Source organism: Kogia breviceps, chromosome 2, assembly GCF_026419965.1.
Source record: "Kogia breviceps isolate mKogBre1 chromosome 2, mKogBre1 haplotype 1, whole genome shotgun sequence".
In the NCBI taxonomy this organism is placed as follows: Eukaryota; Metazoa; Chordata; class Mammalia; order Artiodactyla; family Physeteridae; genus Kogia; species Kogia breviceps.
In genome coordinates this window covers 9,286,725-9,304,422 of record NC_081311.1, presented here as the reverse complement: position 1 = coordinate 9,304,422, position 17,698 = coordinate 9,286,725, and the positions used below count along the sequence as shown (strand labels likewise).

General features: G+C 39.8%; 1 protein-coding gene across 3 annotated transcripts in view; it reads left to right on the top strand.

The window, feature by feature from the left end:
- The window catches only part of PLEKHA1 (pleckstrin homology domain containing A1), a 59,198-nt gene that overhangs the window by 23,336 nt on the left and 18,164 nt on the right, over positions 1 to 17,698 (top strand). For all 3 annotated transcript variants that reach the window (XM_059053029.2, XM_059053031.2, XM_059053030.2), the window contains exons 3-5: positions 3,056 to 3,112; positions 5,350 to 5,395; positions 11,378 to 11,475. In XM_059053029.2, the coding sequence (XP_058909012.1) occupies positions 3,056 to 3,112; positions 5,350 to 5,395; positions 11,378 to 11,475 (201 nt within the window). The remainder of the gene's footprint in view (positions 1 to 3,055; positions 3,113 to 5,349; positions 5,396 to 11,377; positions 11,476 to 17,698) is intronic.

Genomic DNA, 17,698 nt, shown 5'->3' with positions numbered 1-17,698 from the left:
TTGCTGGCCATTGGGTGGAGCTGGGATTTAGCATTGAGATGGAGCTCTCTGGGAGAGCTCTCGGTGATTGATATTACATGGGGCCGGGAGGTCTCTGGTGGTCCAATGTCCTGAACTTGGCTCTTCCGCCTCAGAGGCTCAGGCGTGACACCAGGCCGGAGCACCAAGACTCTGTCAGCCACACGGCTCAGAAGAAAAGGGAGAAAAAAAAGTAAGTAAATAAATGAATAAAATAATTAAAATTTTAAAAAATTATTAAAATAAAAAAGTAATAAAAAGAGAGCTACCAAACCAATAAACAAATCCACCAATCATAACAAGCACTAAAAACTATACTAAGATAAACGTAAAAATCAGAAACAAGTCAGTCGTAGACAACAAACCCCAAGTCTACAGTTGCTTCCAAAGTCCACCGCGTCAGTTTTGGCTTGATTCGTTGTCTATTCAGGTGTTCCACAGTTGCAGGGTACCTCAGGTTGATTGTGGGGATTTAATCCGCTGCTCCTGAGGCTGCTGGGAGAGATTTCCCTTTCTCTTCGTTGTTCGCACAGGTCCTGGGGTTCAGCTTTGTTTTTGTCCCCACCTCTGCTTGTAGGTTGCCCTCAGCCTTCTGTTCTTACCCAGACAGGATGGGGTTAAAGCAGCAGTTGATAAGGGGGCTCTGGCTCATTCAAGCCAGGGGGTGGGAGGGGTAAGGTAGTTAGAGCTGGAGCTGGAATGTGGGACGAGCCTGCGGAGGCAGAGGCTGGCGTGACGTTTCAACAGCCTGAGGCACGCTGTGTGTTCTCCCAGGGAAGTTGTCCCCGGATCGTGGGGTCCTGGCAGTGGCGGGCGGCACAGGCTCCTGAGTGTGGCTGTGGATAGTGATCTGTGCTCGCACACAGGGCTCCTGGGGCTGCAGCAGCAGCATTGGTGTTTCACGCCCATCTCTGGGGTCGGAGCTGATAACCATGGCTCACACCTGTCTCTCTGCCTTCTGTGGGCAGACAGGGAAGGATTCCCCTCTCCTCACACACCCTGAAACAATGGTCTCTTGCCCCTTAGGCAGGTACAGACTTTTTCCCGGACTCCCTCCTGGCTAGCCATGGCGCACTAGCCCCTTTCAGGCTGTGTTCACGCAGCCAACCCCAGTCCTCTCTCTGGGATCTGACCTCCGAAGCCCGAGCCTCAGCTCCCAGCCCCCACCTGCCCCGGCGGGTGAGCAGACAGGCCTCTCGGGCTGGTGAGTGCTGGTCGGCACCAATCCTCTGTGCGGGAATCTCTCTGCTTTGCCCTCTGCACCCCTGTTAGCTGTGCTCTCCTCTGTGGCTCTGAAGCTTCCCCCCTGCCCACCCCCTCCCACCCCTACCTCTGCCAGTGAAGGGGCTTCCTAGTGTGTGGAAACTTTTCCTCCTTCACAGCTTCCTCCCAGAGGTGCAGGTCCTGTCCCTATTCTTTTGTCTCTGTTTTTTCTTTTTTTCTTTTACCCTATCCAGGTACGTGGGGAGTTTCTTGCCTTTGGGGAAGTCTGAGGCCTTCTGCTGGCGTTCAGTTGGTGATCTGTAGCAGTTGTTCCACCTATAGATGTATTTTTGATGTATTTGTGGGGAGGAAGGTGATCTCCATGTCTTACTCCTCTGTCATCTTGAAGGTCCCAAAAGGTTGATTCTTTTTTTTTTTTTTTTTTTTTTGTGGTACGTGGGCCTCTCACTGTTGTGGTCTCTCCCATTGTGGAGCACAGGCTCCGGATGCACAGGCTCAGCAGCCATGGCTCACGGGCCCAGCCGCTCCGCGGCATGTGAGATCTTCCCAGCCAGGGCACGAACCCATGTCCCCTGCATCAGCAGGCAGACTGTCAACCACTGCGCCACCAGGGAAGCCCCCAAAAGGTTGATTCTTAATCTACAGTGGAGGAAACTTTAAAAATCAAGATTGTTTTACTTTTACTTTTGAAATCTATCAGTCTTTACGTTTATATTTATTACTTTTTTCCAGATTCTTTTATCTGATTTTCCCACCTCCATCTTCCCCCATTATATAATCCATCCAGTTCGTTATAAGATATATTAATTAAAACACAGTTTGATTACAGAACTGCTCACAAAGACTTCTTTAATGTTTTCAAATTATTAACAGTATAAATTCCTTGCTAGATTGTTTCTTATTTAGGTCCTCTATTATTAGGTTCTTAGTTCAAGTTCCTAAACTGCTGTTTCTTTCTTCAGCCCTATATGACTCTATATAATGGCCCAACACAGCCTTTTTCCCATTTCAGTAGAGAGCTTCTGGGCATCCTCATCTGCTTGCTGTAGCTCATCTGTTTTCTCTGCCTGGAATATTCTCTCTCCTGCTTTTTGTGTTTCAGAATTTTTCTTGAATAAAGTCCAGCTTAAAAGCCATTCATTCTTTCACTGAGTCTCTCCTGATAGCCTCAGCATGAAATGATTCTCCTCCTTAATTTTACCTTTAGCTGTTTTAAGACACAAACTACATCCTAAACTTGTTAAGGGAAGAATAAAAACATTTTTTTATGAAAGTGCCAATATATACATTCACTGAATATGGTTTTAAAATTATCAATAATTTTTTGGAAAAATGGTATACATGTAGATTAGTTATGGTATAATAAATACTAATATAATTTAAGTGAGGGAAAATTCAGTCTTTTTCAAGAGATGTATTTGATTTAAAAATTTTAATAACACAAAGTAACATGTATACTCTTTTGAAATTTCTTACATTTATGTTTGTTTTATGTCTAAATATTTCCCCCCATTGCTTTCTGGAACAAAATCTGATCTTGTTTATGAAAAAGAAGAGTTTAGATACAGTGCTAACAAAATAGCCTTTTAGTTATAAAATGCATTGTGGTGGAACAGACTAGAGTTCAGTTTTGTTATCCATGTTGTCCACTTGATTTCAGACTTAGTAAATACTTGAACTGAAAAGTTAATTTGTAAAGTGTGACGTTTAAAAAAATCTGATTTCTTAACTTTTTTTAGTGTGTGTAGAACATTTTATATGAAATAAATTTGTAATGTTGGATAATAATTATATATTAATAATCTGTTTATAGAACCTGCCTTCTGGATCATCACGTGTTGGAGCCATTAAACTTACCTACATTTCAAAGGTAGTCTCTCTGTATTGTCTTACATTCATGCATGAATTAAAATCCCTTAGAATGAGAGTGTGAATAAAAGGAGCCATCTCCTCTCTTTGTCATTTAAGATGATGTTCTGGTTCATATTACATTGAAAACAGTACCTGATTACTATGTTTAGGAAGTTCTTTGATAAAATTAGGAAGAATATGGAGTTAAATTACAGGATGTGGCAAATTAGAAAGTTAACATTAACTTTTATGATCAGGTATATGAACGTCAGAAGGGGAGATTCATCTTAACAATTAGGTTCTGTCTTTGGGAAATCTGAAGATTTTTCTAAATCTGTATTTATTTATTTAAACTGTAAATTTTAATCTCATTACCTTTGTTCCTTTATGTTTTACTTTGAGGAAAATATGAACTATCTTCATGATAAAAGATGGGGTTTTTTTTTCCCTCATTTGACTTTGTCTCTACTAACTTGTTTTCTTGTTTGTTGATTTTTCTGGAATTTTTGCAATATTGTTTTCCTTTTCTCTTCAGAAATTTAGATTTGGTATTAGGTAGTTTTTGCCTCTTATTGTCTTTTCTCAGTGTTTTGGGAACTGAGATAGAGACATGCTGAGGAACTAGTTTTGTTTTACACAAAGTAATAAGCTTAATGATGACTTAAGATGAGATATGAAAAGTAGCAACTCAATATGATTAATATGCATATACATACTATTATGCATGCACTGAGATTTGTTAGCAAAGGTCTTCAACAGAAGAACAATTTACAAGTGTGCCTCTATTTAAAAGGAAGACATTTTGATAAATAAAAAGCTATGTTATCAGCATCATAATAGAGCTATTCATTCTCAGTGACCAAAAAAATTACATATTTAAAGGGAACCATTTTTTGTTAAAGCCTTATTATGTAAATTTGCAAAAGACAAATATTGTTGAAGTATATCTCAAGTGTTCCTGTAAATTTAAGACATTTAGTAATACTTCAGCATATCTTACAGCTTAAATTCTCTAGAGACTATCATTAGGAAGCAAGTGTAGAATTCCATTGTAGAATAAATTGTAGATAATTCCAGCCCCCACCTCCCCCTTTACTTGATTGCCTATAGTAAAGCTGTACTACAATGTAAATATGCTGCCAGGGACCTTTGACTCTTAATGAAGTGATGTGGAAAGGCCTGTTTTATTGGAATAGGCAGTTGAGGTAGAAATTGCCCATGTGCCTGTATCTTTTCAGTTGCTTGTTGCCTGGTCTTTTTAAAAATTAAGGTATTAACTCAGCAAAGCAGGCAGACTGACTGGCCAGCTGCATTCCCCTCCTCCATTGCTTCCTTTTTAACATATAACCTTCTCTGTGTAGTTCTGTTAGGTTTCATCTCTGTCCCACAGCTTACTGAAGTTTGAATTGTACAGCTTGTACTCTACTTTAGACATGCCACTTTTTCCCCAGAATTTATTCCTGGAACAAATTTCGTTGTGACTCAGTGCTCAATTTGTAGTTGAGATCAGTCAGGATCCCCAGACTTAGCATTCCTTCTGAAGGTACAGAACAGATGCTACAGTTGTAAGTTCTAACACTGGGCAACAGCGTGGCAACAGTCATGAATGGGCTTCCATGTGAGCTACTTGATTTAAAGGGCTAGCAACAACCAGGTGCAACTAGTTGCTTCACCTTCTAAATGGAACCGTGTGCTGCTTTTAGTAAAGGGGGGCCCCATTATCCTAGGGTATTTTAATGTACAAGTGGGAATCCAGTGCCATTTTGATTTCCTCATTGCAGGTTAATGCCTTCTGGATTTTTGGACTTTATTAAATATACAATCTCCCCCTTACCCACCACCATTTCCTCATGCAGCTCACAGCTGATTTAGAAATATGCAATTTGGGAAGAATTCATAGTTTCTGTGGAGTATTCATTGAGGGTATTTTGAAATTACATTAAACCAAAAATATGTGTATGTGTGACATAAAATTTAATGGTTTATTTTCAATTTCTTTGCACTTCTTTTGAAGAAAAAACAATTTTGTTCAAAGAGAGCATGGAAGTATCATTTGTTTTAAACATCTTAAAGTTGGGACCCATATTCTAAATTTAATTTACAGTTCTTTTTCAGTTGCCTTAAAGTTTAATTTTAGATCTGTGTGCTAAATGTGTATGATTACTGGGAAATCATACATGTGGAATTCACATAGTGTTTAAGGTTGGTTATAGTAGCACATGAAGAAGTGAGTGATTCATCTCTCTTTCTTGTTAGGTTAGCGATGCAACTAAGCTAAGGCCAAAGGCTGAGTTCTGTTTTGGTGAGTAGCCATATTTCATACGATAGTGATTTTAAGTGAGACTAATACAATTTCATCATATTGTAAGAAAAAACAGTCACAGAAAACCACACAACACAATCCTATAGGGTAATGAATTATTCTAAGGCAAATTCCCTTGAAACTATCATCTGGCAAAGAAATAAGACTGCTCCCCAACCCCTGAAGCCTCTTTCCTGTGTCCAATCCCAGTCACCACCTCCTCCCACACAGCCCGTGTGTAATCATTATCTAGACATTTATAGTGATCACGTCCAGCGAGATTAATTTTAAACGCTCTACCCGATAATATTTGATATTCAATACTTAAATAATAGAAAGGATTTAGTTTGCAGCTTATGGGTAACGAGAAGTTTACAGTTTGGGAGCAGGGGTAGTTGAGGGTATTTGATTAAGTGCTCAGTGAACATTTAATGAATGTCTGGTATAAGCACTGTGCTTGCCATGGGGCTGGCTATGAGAGTAATAAGAAGCAATTGCTGCCCTTCAGAATCTCACAGGCTGGCTGTCTCACAGACAGGTGCAGTACCAGGGAGTTATCATTGCATTTATCACAGGTGGTAGATAAAGCGATGTACAGTCTGTTCAAGGAAGAGCTTCAGATCCTTTTGGGGGACCTTGGGAGTGAAGGGAGCTACACTGGATGAGACTAACCTGATCATCCTTTATCACTGGGGAGAAAAGATGGGAGGACCACTGGACAGAGGCGTGCAGGGGAGAAGAACAAGATGTGTGCAGAGAACTGAACACTCAGTAAAGCTGGAGAGAATGGTGAGAGACTGAAAAGTAAAAAGACAGGAGTCGGGGTATAATGTGTTGACAAGCGATTTTTTTTTGTTTGTTTCTTTTGTTTTCTGGAAAACGAGAGAAGAGAAATTAGAGAGCATCTAGAAAGTAGATAAAAGTTGAAGGAAGGGTTTTTTTGTATGGATAGGAGAGCTTGATGCAAGTACATTAGTTAAGTGGCTTTTGAACTGCTGTTCCTAACAGAGCCTGAATTAGGGGGAAAGAGGAGGGATGAAAAACATCAAAAGGAAGAGCACAAGGACTCGGTGACTGGATGTGTGGGAGTTGGAGGGAAGAGAGAGGTGTCAAGTAGGTTTGCTTCAAGGAAAGAAATGAGGGATCCAGGAGAGCAGATTAGATAGGGTAAAATGGTCGGTAAGGAGTTTGAATGGCGGGGAAACGTCCAAATGGAAATATTCTGGTGACAGTAATTGAGGACTGGATGGAGCTTGAAGATCAAGAATGGAAAACTTTAGAATCTGTTAAAATAGTGGGTGTACTTGAAGCTGGGAGGATCGATATGCTGTTAGAGAGTATGTTAGTGGACATTAGTGATGAAAGGGATGAAAATTAGGAGTTTACAGCTGACATCAATAGGGACTATTTTACGTTAAAGTAAAAAAGATACTTCTTAGGGTAGAATTGATGTTAAATTTCTTTGTTTCCTTTTGCTTGAAAAGAGCAGGTTTCTTCTGTAGGCAGTATGTTAGGGATAGCATCTGATGGCAATCATATATATCCAGTAAGAAAATGTGATATGAGCAAGATGTAGTATAGCTGTTCAGAGAATCCTCTGTGATGCTTTTATCGCCACTAAGAAACTAAGAAAAAGTCATGTATTTATTACAAGTTTATAATTTTTGGTTGCTAAATAGGAAAATGCCTCAGAACCTTGTTGAATGGAAGGCTACTGAGGGCAAGTCAAGTGAGAGAGAACTTTATATTTTAGAGTGTATCATGTGCGTACTCTTGACAGGTCTTTAATGTAAAATCTCAAACATACAGTTTGAAGGGCTAGCAATATACAGTAAAAGATTTGCTATTCAGTTATTGGGGTATTTAGAATGAGCGATTTTAGTTGAAATCAGAGGTTAACAGTTATTTGTTGGTCTGCCAACAGTTTATTGGTCCTTTACTATTAGAGTGAGTAAAAATTCATAAAATGTTTGCTTTCAGAGAGAGGCACTGGCTTCTAAAATGGAACTACAGCTTGCATTCAAAATGGCAACATAAAGACTTTCCTTCCCTGTTTCCTCTCAGATTGCCCCCAAACAGTGAGAACAAGAAACATCCAAACCATCTTTGCTGACACTAGCAGATTTCTGTAATCCACAGTGTATAAAGATGGAAAGTGGATGCAGGAGAAATAAATGACAGAGTAGAAGAGAACAGTGGAAGGTAGCTATTTCCATGTCCTGCCCCCATGCCAGCTCTGGATAGACTAGGTGTTGGCTCTGGTCTGGGGAGGCAACAGGGAAGAGGGACCCAACACAAGGACTTTGTTTGAATGTCTATGTTGAAACAACCTCTAGTCCCTACCTCCATCTGGCTCCGGCAGTCAGCCACCCTTCCCCCATCCCAGCAAGGAATGGCATGTGTAGTATCTCCAGAAATAGAATCAGTGAGGCCGTGTGTGTGGGGACAGGAGTCTCAGAGAAGTGGGGGGGATGAGGCATGAAACAGAAAATGGGAGGATTACATGAAAAAGTCTGCACACTGAATGCAGCTCTTTCCCGAGTCCAGGCCCAGAGCACCAGGCAGCCAGGTGGAGGTGGGGCAAGAATCTGAACACCCCAGAGAAGACAGCCATCGGTACTGGCAGCTGGGCGTTTCTACCAGAGGAGCTTGCTATACAGCAAAGCCCACCAGTCAGAAACCCTACATATATTCAAGAGAGCTTCCAATCCGTTTTTTGTTACTTTGTTTTTAAATATGGTACCAAAATGCAATCCTGGTCTTGGCCAGTCCAGGATTGCATGACATTTGAGAAGAAAGAACTATCAAGTAGGAAAAAGAACATGAGACAATGCAAAACTCCAAAGAAGAAGTCAAAGAAAGCTAAAAATAAAACAAAGATACATAGTAGGAGAGAAATAAGAAAATTAAATTAGAGTTTCCATTAAGAAAGCCAACGTCTGACTAATAGAGAAGGAAAGGATAGAGAAAGAGTAGAGATAGAGAGAACGGGAGAAAATTGGCAAAGAAATATAATAAAATGTCTCATAACCGTTTGATCCATAACCATATTTGAACCGTAACCAGTTGATCCTAGGTTGTGAAATGATTTTTGTTTGGAGTCAAGCTAATGTTTATGCTTCAGGTTTTATCCATTTGGTACATTCACTTTGATGGTAAAGACTTGAAATGAAATAAGGGAGTACTTAAGTGAAAAGATAGTAAGCGCACAAGCCTCTGCTATGCATTCATTATACACAATGAAACCCTTGCTTTAAGCATGGAAACTTACAGGTTTCATACAGTTTTTTATTATTATTAAAAGTTTTTTCCTTCCTTTCCCTGTCCAGTGTTGCCCCAGCATTGCTAATATCAGTTTTTAGTAATTTGCTTTACATTTTCCACAATACTTCTTTACTTGGAGACCTCCAAGTGATGATGATGGTGATTGTGATGATGGTGAAGGTGATGAAGATGGTGAACAAGAACAGACGTTCTATCCCAGGCACTGTGCTAGTTTCTTTACACAGATCGCCTCCCCCCACCCCAAGGCAGGGATGGGTGGCATTCCACTTCATAGATGAGGAAAACAAGAGTCAGAGATTAAATACATTTTACAAGATGGTATTGCTAGTAAGTGCATGAGCTAGTCAGGTCTGCCAACTCCAGGCTCTGATTTTCCCCCCTATCGTATCGCTGTGCCTCTTCCTGCCATGAAATAATGCTTAAAGCACATGATTTTTTATTCAGACTGCAAAGTGTGCTGAGAGTCTTTTTAGAGGTGTATTTGCCTCTCTTCTTTCCCTTCAAAGAGATCCTTATATAAATGTTATTTATTCAAAAATATGTGTATTAAGCACTTTATAGCAGGTGTAGTGTATTACCAAGAGCTTAGATTTTTAAACTCTTGAGATGTTCTAGGTAGCTGCCCAAAACAACACTGAGGGGGAAAATAGCTGTTATGAGGAGAGCTCAGCTTTAGCCTGAGCTGGAAAAAGATTATGAAAGGATGCTTTACTGATTGTTAGAAATTAAAAACAGAAGCTGTATATTGACATATATAATAGCCTAGTGAGTTACTAATTTAATCTTAATTTATATTGATGGCATTTATAATTTCTCCAATCTCTAGTAAGGTATAAAAGAACAGATTTATAGTGTGTTAAATTTCTTTAGGTCCAAACTAATTGTTTTATAGCACTTCACAAGATAAGACTCTCATATCAATACAAGGAAGCTCTTGTTTAGTGTCTTGGTCTCAGTCTCAATTTCATAATCTTGTGTATTTGAGAAATAAGCTTTTTTCCTTTGAGGGTTTTCATTACCCCCTTCCCTTAGTCACATTCAACTGAGTGTTAGTATACCATTTAAAATTTTGACAGAGACTTTTGGAAGCTATTTGTATATTTCAAAAAAAAAAAAAAAAATTGCAGCACTGTAGCTATTCAGATGCCTTAGCTCCTAGAATAATGTTTGTTTTTAAAAAGAAATCGTGTGATGTATAATTAATAAGCTTTAATTTGAACATTGACTAGAAGTTTGTCAACAACTATATGCAGGTGTGCTTTGCTTTATAGAAGTTGGTAGTCACTAAAGGGGTATATGTAAATTAAATTGCATAAAAAGTTCCAAATGTATTAAGATTATAAACATAAAGAAAATGCATAAGTGGTGGAAAAATAAAGCTGTTTAGTTTTATAATCTTGAGTTGGAGAGACTTTCTTAATATGATGTGAAAGCTAGAATCATTAAAGGAAAGGGAAAAGAAAAAGATAGGTAGACTGGTTCTGATTGATCAGAGATACCATGAACTAAGTGAAAAGACAAATGATAGACTGGGAAAAGTACTTGAGATAAAACAGAAAGGATTAATACAAAAGTTCTTGTAAATCAGTAAAAAATAAATCAACAACTCAGGAGAAATAATGGGTAAAGAAAATAAACAGTTCACAAAACAGATGCAGGTGGCCAATAAACATATAAAACTAATTGGTCTCAATAATCAAAGAAATTCATATTTAAACAAGGTATAATTTTTCACCAGTTAGGTTGACAGAGAGTCAGGAAAACACACCACACTTGACATTTCAAACCCAGGGCATTTGTTACAGAGAATTGGATAACCAGATGTTGAAAGGCTGACGGAGCACAAAGGGAGTGCTGAAGTAACCCGCAGACTGGAACCTGCGAGAAGCATCCACCATCCCCAGGGCTGGAGAGAGGGAAGGGAAGAGGTGGTCTTACCGGAACCTGGGACTGACTTTCTGAGGGGGCCGCGGGGCTGCTGGAGGGAGGGGGCAGCAGCAGGGCCTGGAGCAGGGCCTGTTGCGTGTTGGCCGCTGCTGGAGGGAGGCCGGCAGGAGCAGGACTCTGCATGGGCCCCCCACCACCTCCCTCCCACCTTCCAGTCTCCCGCCAGTAGCTCCCTTCGGCATGAGCCATGCTCTGCCGGCGAAGAGGTCTAGGACGTAACGTCACAGAGCCTTGGGGCTGAAAACAAGAGGTACTGGTGAGCACTGTTAGACAAGATAGGCCTTTGGGTACACTGTTGGTAGGAAGGTAAATGGATTCAGCCTTTGGAGAAGACAATTTACTAATATCTGTAAAAATGTTCAATGTGAATTTTCTTTGACCCAATAAGCCTATGTTAAGAAATTTATCCTATGCTAATGCTATCCCAAGTGTGGAGAAGTATATGTATATGTTTCAATGGGATATTTTATATAGTTTCAAAAATCAGAAATAGCCTAAATGTCCATCAATAGAGGATTGGCTAAATAACTTGTGGTATTTTTACATTTACTGAAAAACATGGCCATTAAAAATGAGAGTTTTACCTATGTTATTGAGTGATAAAAGCAGTGTCATATATGGTATAACATTTTGTCACATTCGAGAGTCACAATACTGAAGCTTGCAAGGTTTTTCAGCTGCTGCAGACATAAATTTAGAGGTAACAAGGGCAGAATTTCATGTGTTGTAGTTTGTTTTGTCTCTCAACAGTTATGAACGCAGGGATGAGGAAATACTTCCTACAAGCCAATGATCAGCAGGACCTAGTAGAATGGGTAAATGTGTTGAACAAAGCTATAAAAATTACAGTAAGTATTTGTACTTTTTGTGTGAAAAAATTTTAATCTGTGGATGTGATCTTTACAGTTTGTAAAGATACCTGCTGAGTGTCTTCAGCTTACCAACAGTTTGTCCCAGAGTTACTCAAAGTTTCTTTAAAAGACAGGTTATAATGTGAATGCATTTTCTTGTACATGGTAACTATTGGCCCTTAAAATCAGCCCATAGATGACTTTTTAACCCATGTGTACCTAATAAGGGTCTATATTACTGTAGATTTTTTAAAAAAATTATTTATGATACTTTTATTATTTTTTTTTAACTTTTTAAAATTATTTATTTTTGGCTGCATCGGGTCTTAGTTGCAGCATGCCGGATCTTCGTTTAGGCATGCGGGATCTTTCCTTGCAGCACACGGGCTTCTCTGTAGTTGTGGCGTGAGGGTTTTTTCTCTCTAGTTGTGGCGTGAGGGCTCCAGAGCATGTGGGCTCTGTAGTTTGCAGCATGCAGGCTCTCTGGTTGAGGCGCGCAAGTTCAGTAGTTGTGGCGCTTGGGCTTAGTTAACCCGCGTCATGTGGGACCTTAGTTCCCAGACCAAGGATCGAACCTGTGTCCCCTGCATTGGAAGGCAGATTCTTTACCACTGGACCACCAGGGAAGTCCCTTACTGTAGATTTTAACCACTGTTTACAGTAGTGTTTCTAGAGGAAAATGCATGTAGAGTTTTACCTTGAGGATATGTTTTTGCCCCCAGGGAAGATTAAGAGACTTCCTGCCACCTACCCAGGGAATAGGAGTGGCATTCCGTCTCTCCTCTAAGCCATGACTGGGACTGGCGTTGGGGAGGTAGGAGTTGAAGATAGGAGCGGGACAAGGCAGGCGAAGGGCTCAGAAATGACATGTGGGGATAGCGACCGATCTGAAGAGCTGTGGCAACCAGAGGGTCCTGCCTGCGTGGTCCTTGAGGGGTTTGTCTCAGGCATCGCTTTTTTCCCTCTAGTTCCTGGGCACTTTCCTCCTGTGCTGTAGCTTCCTGCTTCCAAGTTGGGCTTCTCTTCTTGGTTTTCTGATGAAATCAATATGTTTTGATTATTTATAGTGTGCCAGGCCTTGCACTGAAGGCTCTACATAAAGTATCTGGAAAAGTGAGACTTAGAAGGATTGAGTTACTTTTATGGGTTAAATGGCTGGTAAGTTGTGGAGTCATGAGCCACCCCATCTGCTTGACTCTGGAACCTAACCCTGAAGTGCAGCCCCTCACTGCTTCCTGAAAAAAAGAGCCTCCTTCCTTACTCTTTGACCCTAAAGCAGAAAACAAACTTCAGGGAGAGTTTACTACTGCTGCTGATGAGCAAGTAGGCAGGAACTGCTCCCTGATGAAGCCTCTCCTTCCCTTTCTCCTCTTTACACACTAGTGGAGAAAACACACACAGCAGGCCCGCATGGGAAGTGTGGGCAAGGAGGTCCTGTGTGAGATTTGTGTAAATTGAAGTGTAGTTTTACTAAAATGAGGTTATTTACTGACCCTAAACGACTTAGTCTTTAAAAACATATGCCCTGACAGCATATGTTCGTTTCCATTTAAATAAATGATTCCGTATTTATATCACAACACAATAAAGAGTTAATGTAATTAAAGCTGTTCTCAGAGTTAAGTCGATTTTTTATCTTGCACCAGAACAGCTTGTTACCACATGACAGAAAACAGCCATGCACTGCATCTGATCTGTACGTGGAGCAGCAGTTATTTTAGGTTTCTGCAGCTTCGGGAAAGCAATTTTTAAAACTGATTCAGAAGTACATTTTCTTAAAAGGTTTTAACTGATTGTTTTTGGCTCTTAATAAATAAATATTCCCTATTTGGAAAATTTCTTTAGAACAATATGTAGTAACTTTACTGAATTAATCTATTTTTTTTACATTTGCAATGATAAGCAACCCTGGTTTCTTAGAGCTTTAAGAGAAAAAGTAGTGAATGGTCTCAGGCTTTTTACCATTTGGGAGGTTCATGAATTGCTATATCTAACTTATTAATGGTATGAAACCATCTTATACAAGTGACACTTTAAGCTTATTCAAATGCAAGAGAAACTGATGAGGAATTGGGTAATGTTTCAAAGTCTGTGGACTTTTAAATAGCTTTTGTGGTCTTGCAGCTGTTACGTGTTGAAATTTTTATAGTTTTTAAGATAAATCTGTTGATATTTGTGTTTTTATAATTCACATTTAGAAAATATAAATTTAAGATATAGAAATCCGTAGTCAGTCAACAAAGTGATTATAACTATATTAAAGGGAGTATAGAATTGATAGCACTTACTAAAAATCAGTTTTATATAGATACACGTTAACTCACAGAATAGCAATGAAAGAATTTCCCATGCTTTAATAAGACACATTTTTAACTTTATTCTTTAAAAAATCTTACCAGTTTTAATTGCATATGCATTTTACACATTTCAGTGCAGAATCTTTAATTTGTCATACTTTACTATGGAAATTGCTGGTGATTTACATGTAGATTTCTTTGAATATTTCAAGTTTACATTTTAATATATGTGCAGTTTACCTTTCTGTGGAGTCACTCCAAATGACATTTTAGTGAACCTATTTAATTTAGTAGTCTGCTGAGTACAATGTAATATATAAACTTAAACGTTTTGGAAATCCAAAATTAGATTTTGGAGGTATGTGGTTTCAGAATAGAGGTGATTAGAGGGCAGTGGGTAAGGGAATGGTGATTATTTATCTACTTACTAATTATAGTACCTTGCCGTCTTAATGGACCGTCATCCAACACCATACTTTATGGCTTTCCTTACTTTCATGAAGTCTTTGTGAGTGTGTGTTGGTGGCTACCATTAAAAAAAATTTTCCCCCTATTTAAAAAAAAGAGAGAAAGAGCAATAGTAGAGGAACCAACCCTGAAGGAAGTATTGATGACTAGAGTTTGGAACAAAAAAGTGAGAGAGTGGCATGGACATATATACACTACCAAACGTAAAACAGATAGCTAGTGGGAAGCAGCCGCGTAGAGCAAGGAGATCAGCTCGGTGCTTTGTGACCACCTAGAGGGGTGGGATAGGGAGGGTGGGAGGGAGGGAGACACAAGAGGGAGGGGACATGGGGATGTATGTATATGTATAGCTGATTCACTTCGTTATATAGCAGAAACTAACACACCATTGTAAAGCAATTATACTCCAATAAAGGTGTTAAAAATAAATCAATAAATATAATGGGAAAAAAATAGAATTTGGAAAATCAAATCTTTTTTTAAAATATAAATTTATTTATTTATTTTTGGCTGCATTGGGTCTTTGTTGCTGTGCGTGGGCTTTCTCTAGTTGCGGCGAGAGGGGGCTACTCTTCGTTGCGGTGCATGGGCTCCTCATTGCTGTGGCTTCTCTTGTTGCGGGGCACGGGCTCTAGGTGCGTGGGCTTCAGTAGTTGTGGCTCGCGGGCTCAGTAGTTGTAGCTCATGGCTCTAGAGTGCAGGCTCAGTAGCTGTGGCACATGGACTTAATTGCTCCAGGGCATGTGGGATCTTCCTGGACCAGGGCTCGAACCCATGACCCCTGCATTGGCAGGTGGATTCTTAACCACTGCACCACCAGGGAAGCCCTCAATATTAGATTTTAATCTAAAAATTAATGTTTTAAAATTATGGCCAAAATTCTACACTTTTTTTTTTTTAATTGACAACTGGGAGTAGACAGAATAAGCTGAATACAGGACTTTATTCCTAACAGAAGTATGTGCCCCAAAGTATAAGGCCTTATACTTGTGGTTTTCAGCCTGCAGGTCGTGGGTAGAGCCCTCAGAAAGATCCTAACACCCAAGAGTTTGTTCTTGAATGTTTCAGGTTTCAGTCTTTAAGCCCTGCCATTATTCTCCATTTTGTTCATCTATTCTCTAGTCATCTTTACCTTTTCTTTTTCTACTATTAGAATTTCCTACTGTTAGGATCATGTGCAAATGCTTGACAAAAATACATTCAAATCTCTCACAAAACAACAATCAGAACAATAAAGGATAGGGAAGCAAGGGAGAGGGAAAAAAGGCAATAGGCGATGAAACCAAGCATGTTCAATGTCTTTGACATTTGCCATCTGTCTAGGGAGGTCACTTTCCTGATTCTCATTAAACAGTTGCCTGACTGCCTTTTTTGGTCCTGAAAATATGTTTATTTATTTATTTATTTTTGTGGTATGCGGGCCTCTCACTGTCGTGCCCTCTCCCGTTGCGGAGCACAGGCTCCAGACGCGCAGGCTCAGCGGCCATGGCTCACGGGCCCAGCTGCTCCGCGGCATGTGGGATCTTCCCGGACCGGGGCACGAACCCGTGTCCCCTGCATCGGCAGGCGGAGTCTCAACCACTGTGCCACCAGGGAAGCCCAATATGTTTATTTTAATGACTGTATTGAGACTAACTTTTCATTCGAATTTTTAAGGGAGTTACTATATTCATGGGTATTTTGCTTATATTTTCTTGTTCTTAGGGAATAAAATGTTTACAATTTAGATAATTTTTATTATAAAATGCAATTCTAAGTTAATTGTTGAACTGTAACATTGGAATTATGCTATACTTAGCATTTTATTTTATTATAAGGATAAATGAGAAGCAGTAGGTTTAACAGCATAGGCAAGGATTTTTAATATACTGTCATTTCTAGAAGAAAAATGGAAAAACTAGTGTAAATTTTAGTATATTTTTAGGGTGATATTAAAGGTATTTTTTAGAATATTCTCATATATGATTAAATCCTCAGCTTCTTGAGAGGGAATAGCCACTTTTTATATGAGTCACCTTTTAACCGCACATTTCAGCTAATACATAAGTGGAATAGATAATTCTGTCTCTGGTTTCAAATTCTTTTAATGCTATTTTCTGTTCTTAAGGATAACTTGGCCACATTGTCAAAATAATTGAAATACATGATGCTGTTCATTAGAAAACACTGGGACTTCCTTAGCATATTGTTTCTGGGTGCAGTGAACTTTATAGCCCTTTCATTCTTAAGTAGTTTTGCAAATCTCGTCAAGTAAAATTCTGTCCTTTGTCATATTGCCTTTAAAAAGCACTCCAAAATGTGCAACCTCTTAGAAAAAAACTCTCAGAAGAATTCAGGCTTTCCCATCCAGAATTCATTTCTCTTCTCTGCCTTTCTTGTTTCCTTCTTTCTTTTGTTTCTTTTTTCTTTTAACTTAAAAATTTTTTTTTATTTTTAAATTTTATTTATTTGTTTTGTATTTTTGGTTGCGTTGTGTCTTCATTGCTGAGCATGGGCTTTCTCTAGTTGCCGTGAGCGGGGGCTACTCTTCGTTGCGGTGCGCGGGCTTCTCATTGCGGTGGCTTCTCTTGTTGCAGAGCGCGGGCTCTAGGCGCGCCGGCGTAGTCGCTCTGCGGCACGTGGGATCTTCCCGGACAAGGGCTCGAACCCATTTCCCCTGCATTGGCAGGCGGATTCTTAACCCTGCGCCGCAGTGAGGGAAGCCCCCTTTCTTTTGTTTCTGCCCATGACTGGTATTGTAGTTTAAATATGGAGAGAGGGTGGAGGGTTGGCCTAAGGCGTGGGGAGAGAGTCATTACGGGAAGCATCTAAAGGGACAGGATCCCCTGTCCTTGGGATGTTGCAAAATCTTGGGCAGGAATGGAGGAAAGGGAAAGGTAACAGCACAGAGATGTAATACAATGTCAAGTGCTCTGATAAACTAGGGATGTAGTATAGTGATTAAGTGTGGAAGGAGTTACACAAACTTAGCTAGAAAGTGGAACAGCCCGGATCTAAACTTATGTTCCTGGGACTTCCTGGTGACATAGTGGATGACACTCTATGCTCTCAATGCCGAGGGCCTGGGTTCAATCCCTGGTCAGGGAAATAGATCCCACGTGCATGCTGCAAATAAGAGTTCGCATGCCACAACTAAGGAGCCTGTGTGCCGCAACTAAGGAGCCCATGTGCTGCAGCTAGGGAGCCGGCAAGCCTCAACTAAGGAGCCCACCTACTGCAACCAAGACCCAGCGCAACCAAATTAATTAATTAAAAAACATAAACTTATGTTCCCTAATGCCCCTGAGCCTGTTTTCTTACTGCTATGGTGGCGATGCTCCCCCTATGCATAGGATTGACAGGAGGGTTAAATGGGAAAATATATGAAATAGTATCTGCCCAAGTGAGCACTCAGTAAATGATGGCTGTGTCATAAAGTAATACTGTAAAAGAAGAATTAGTATGAGAACTTAAAG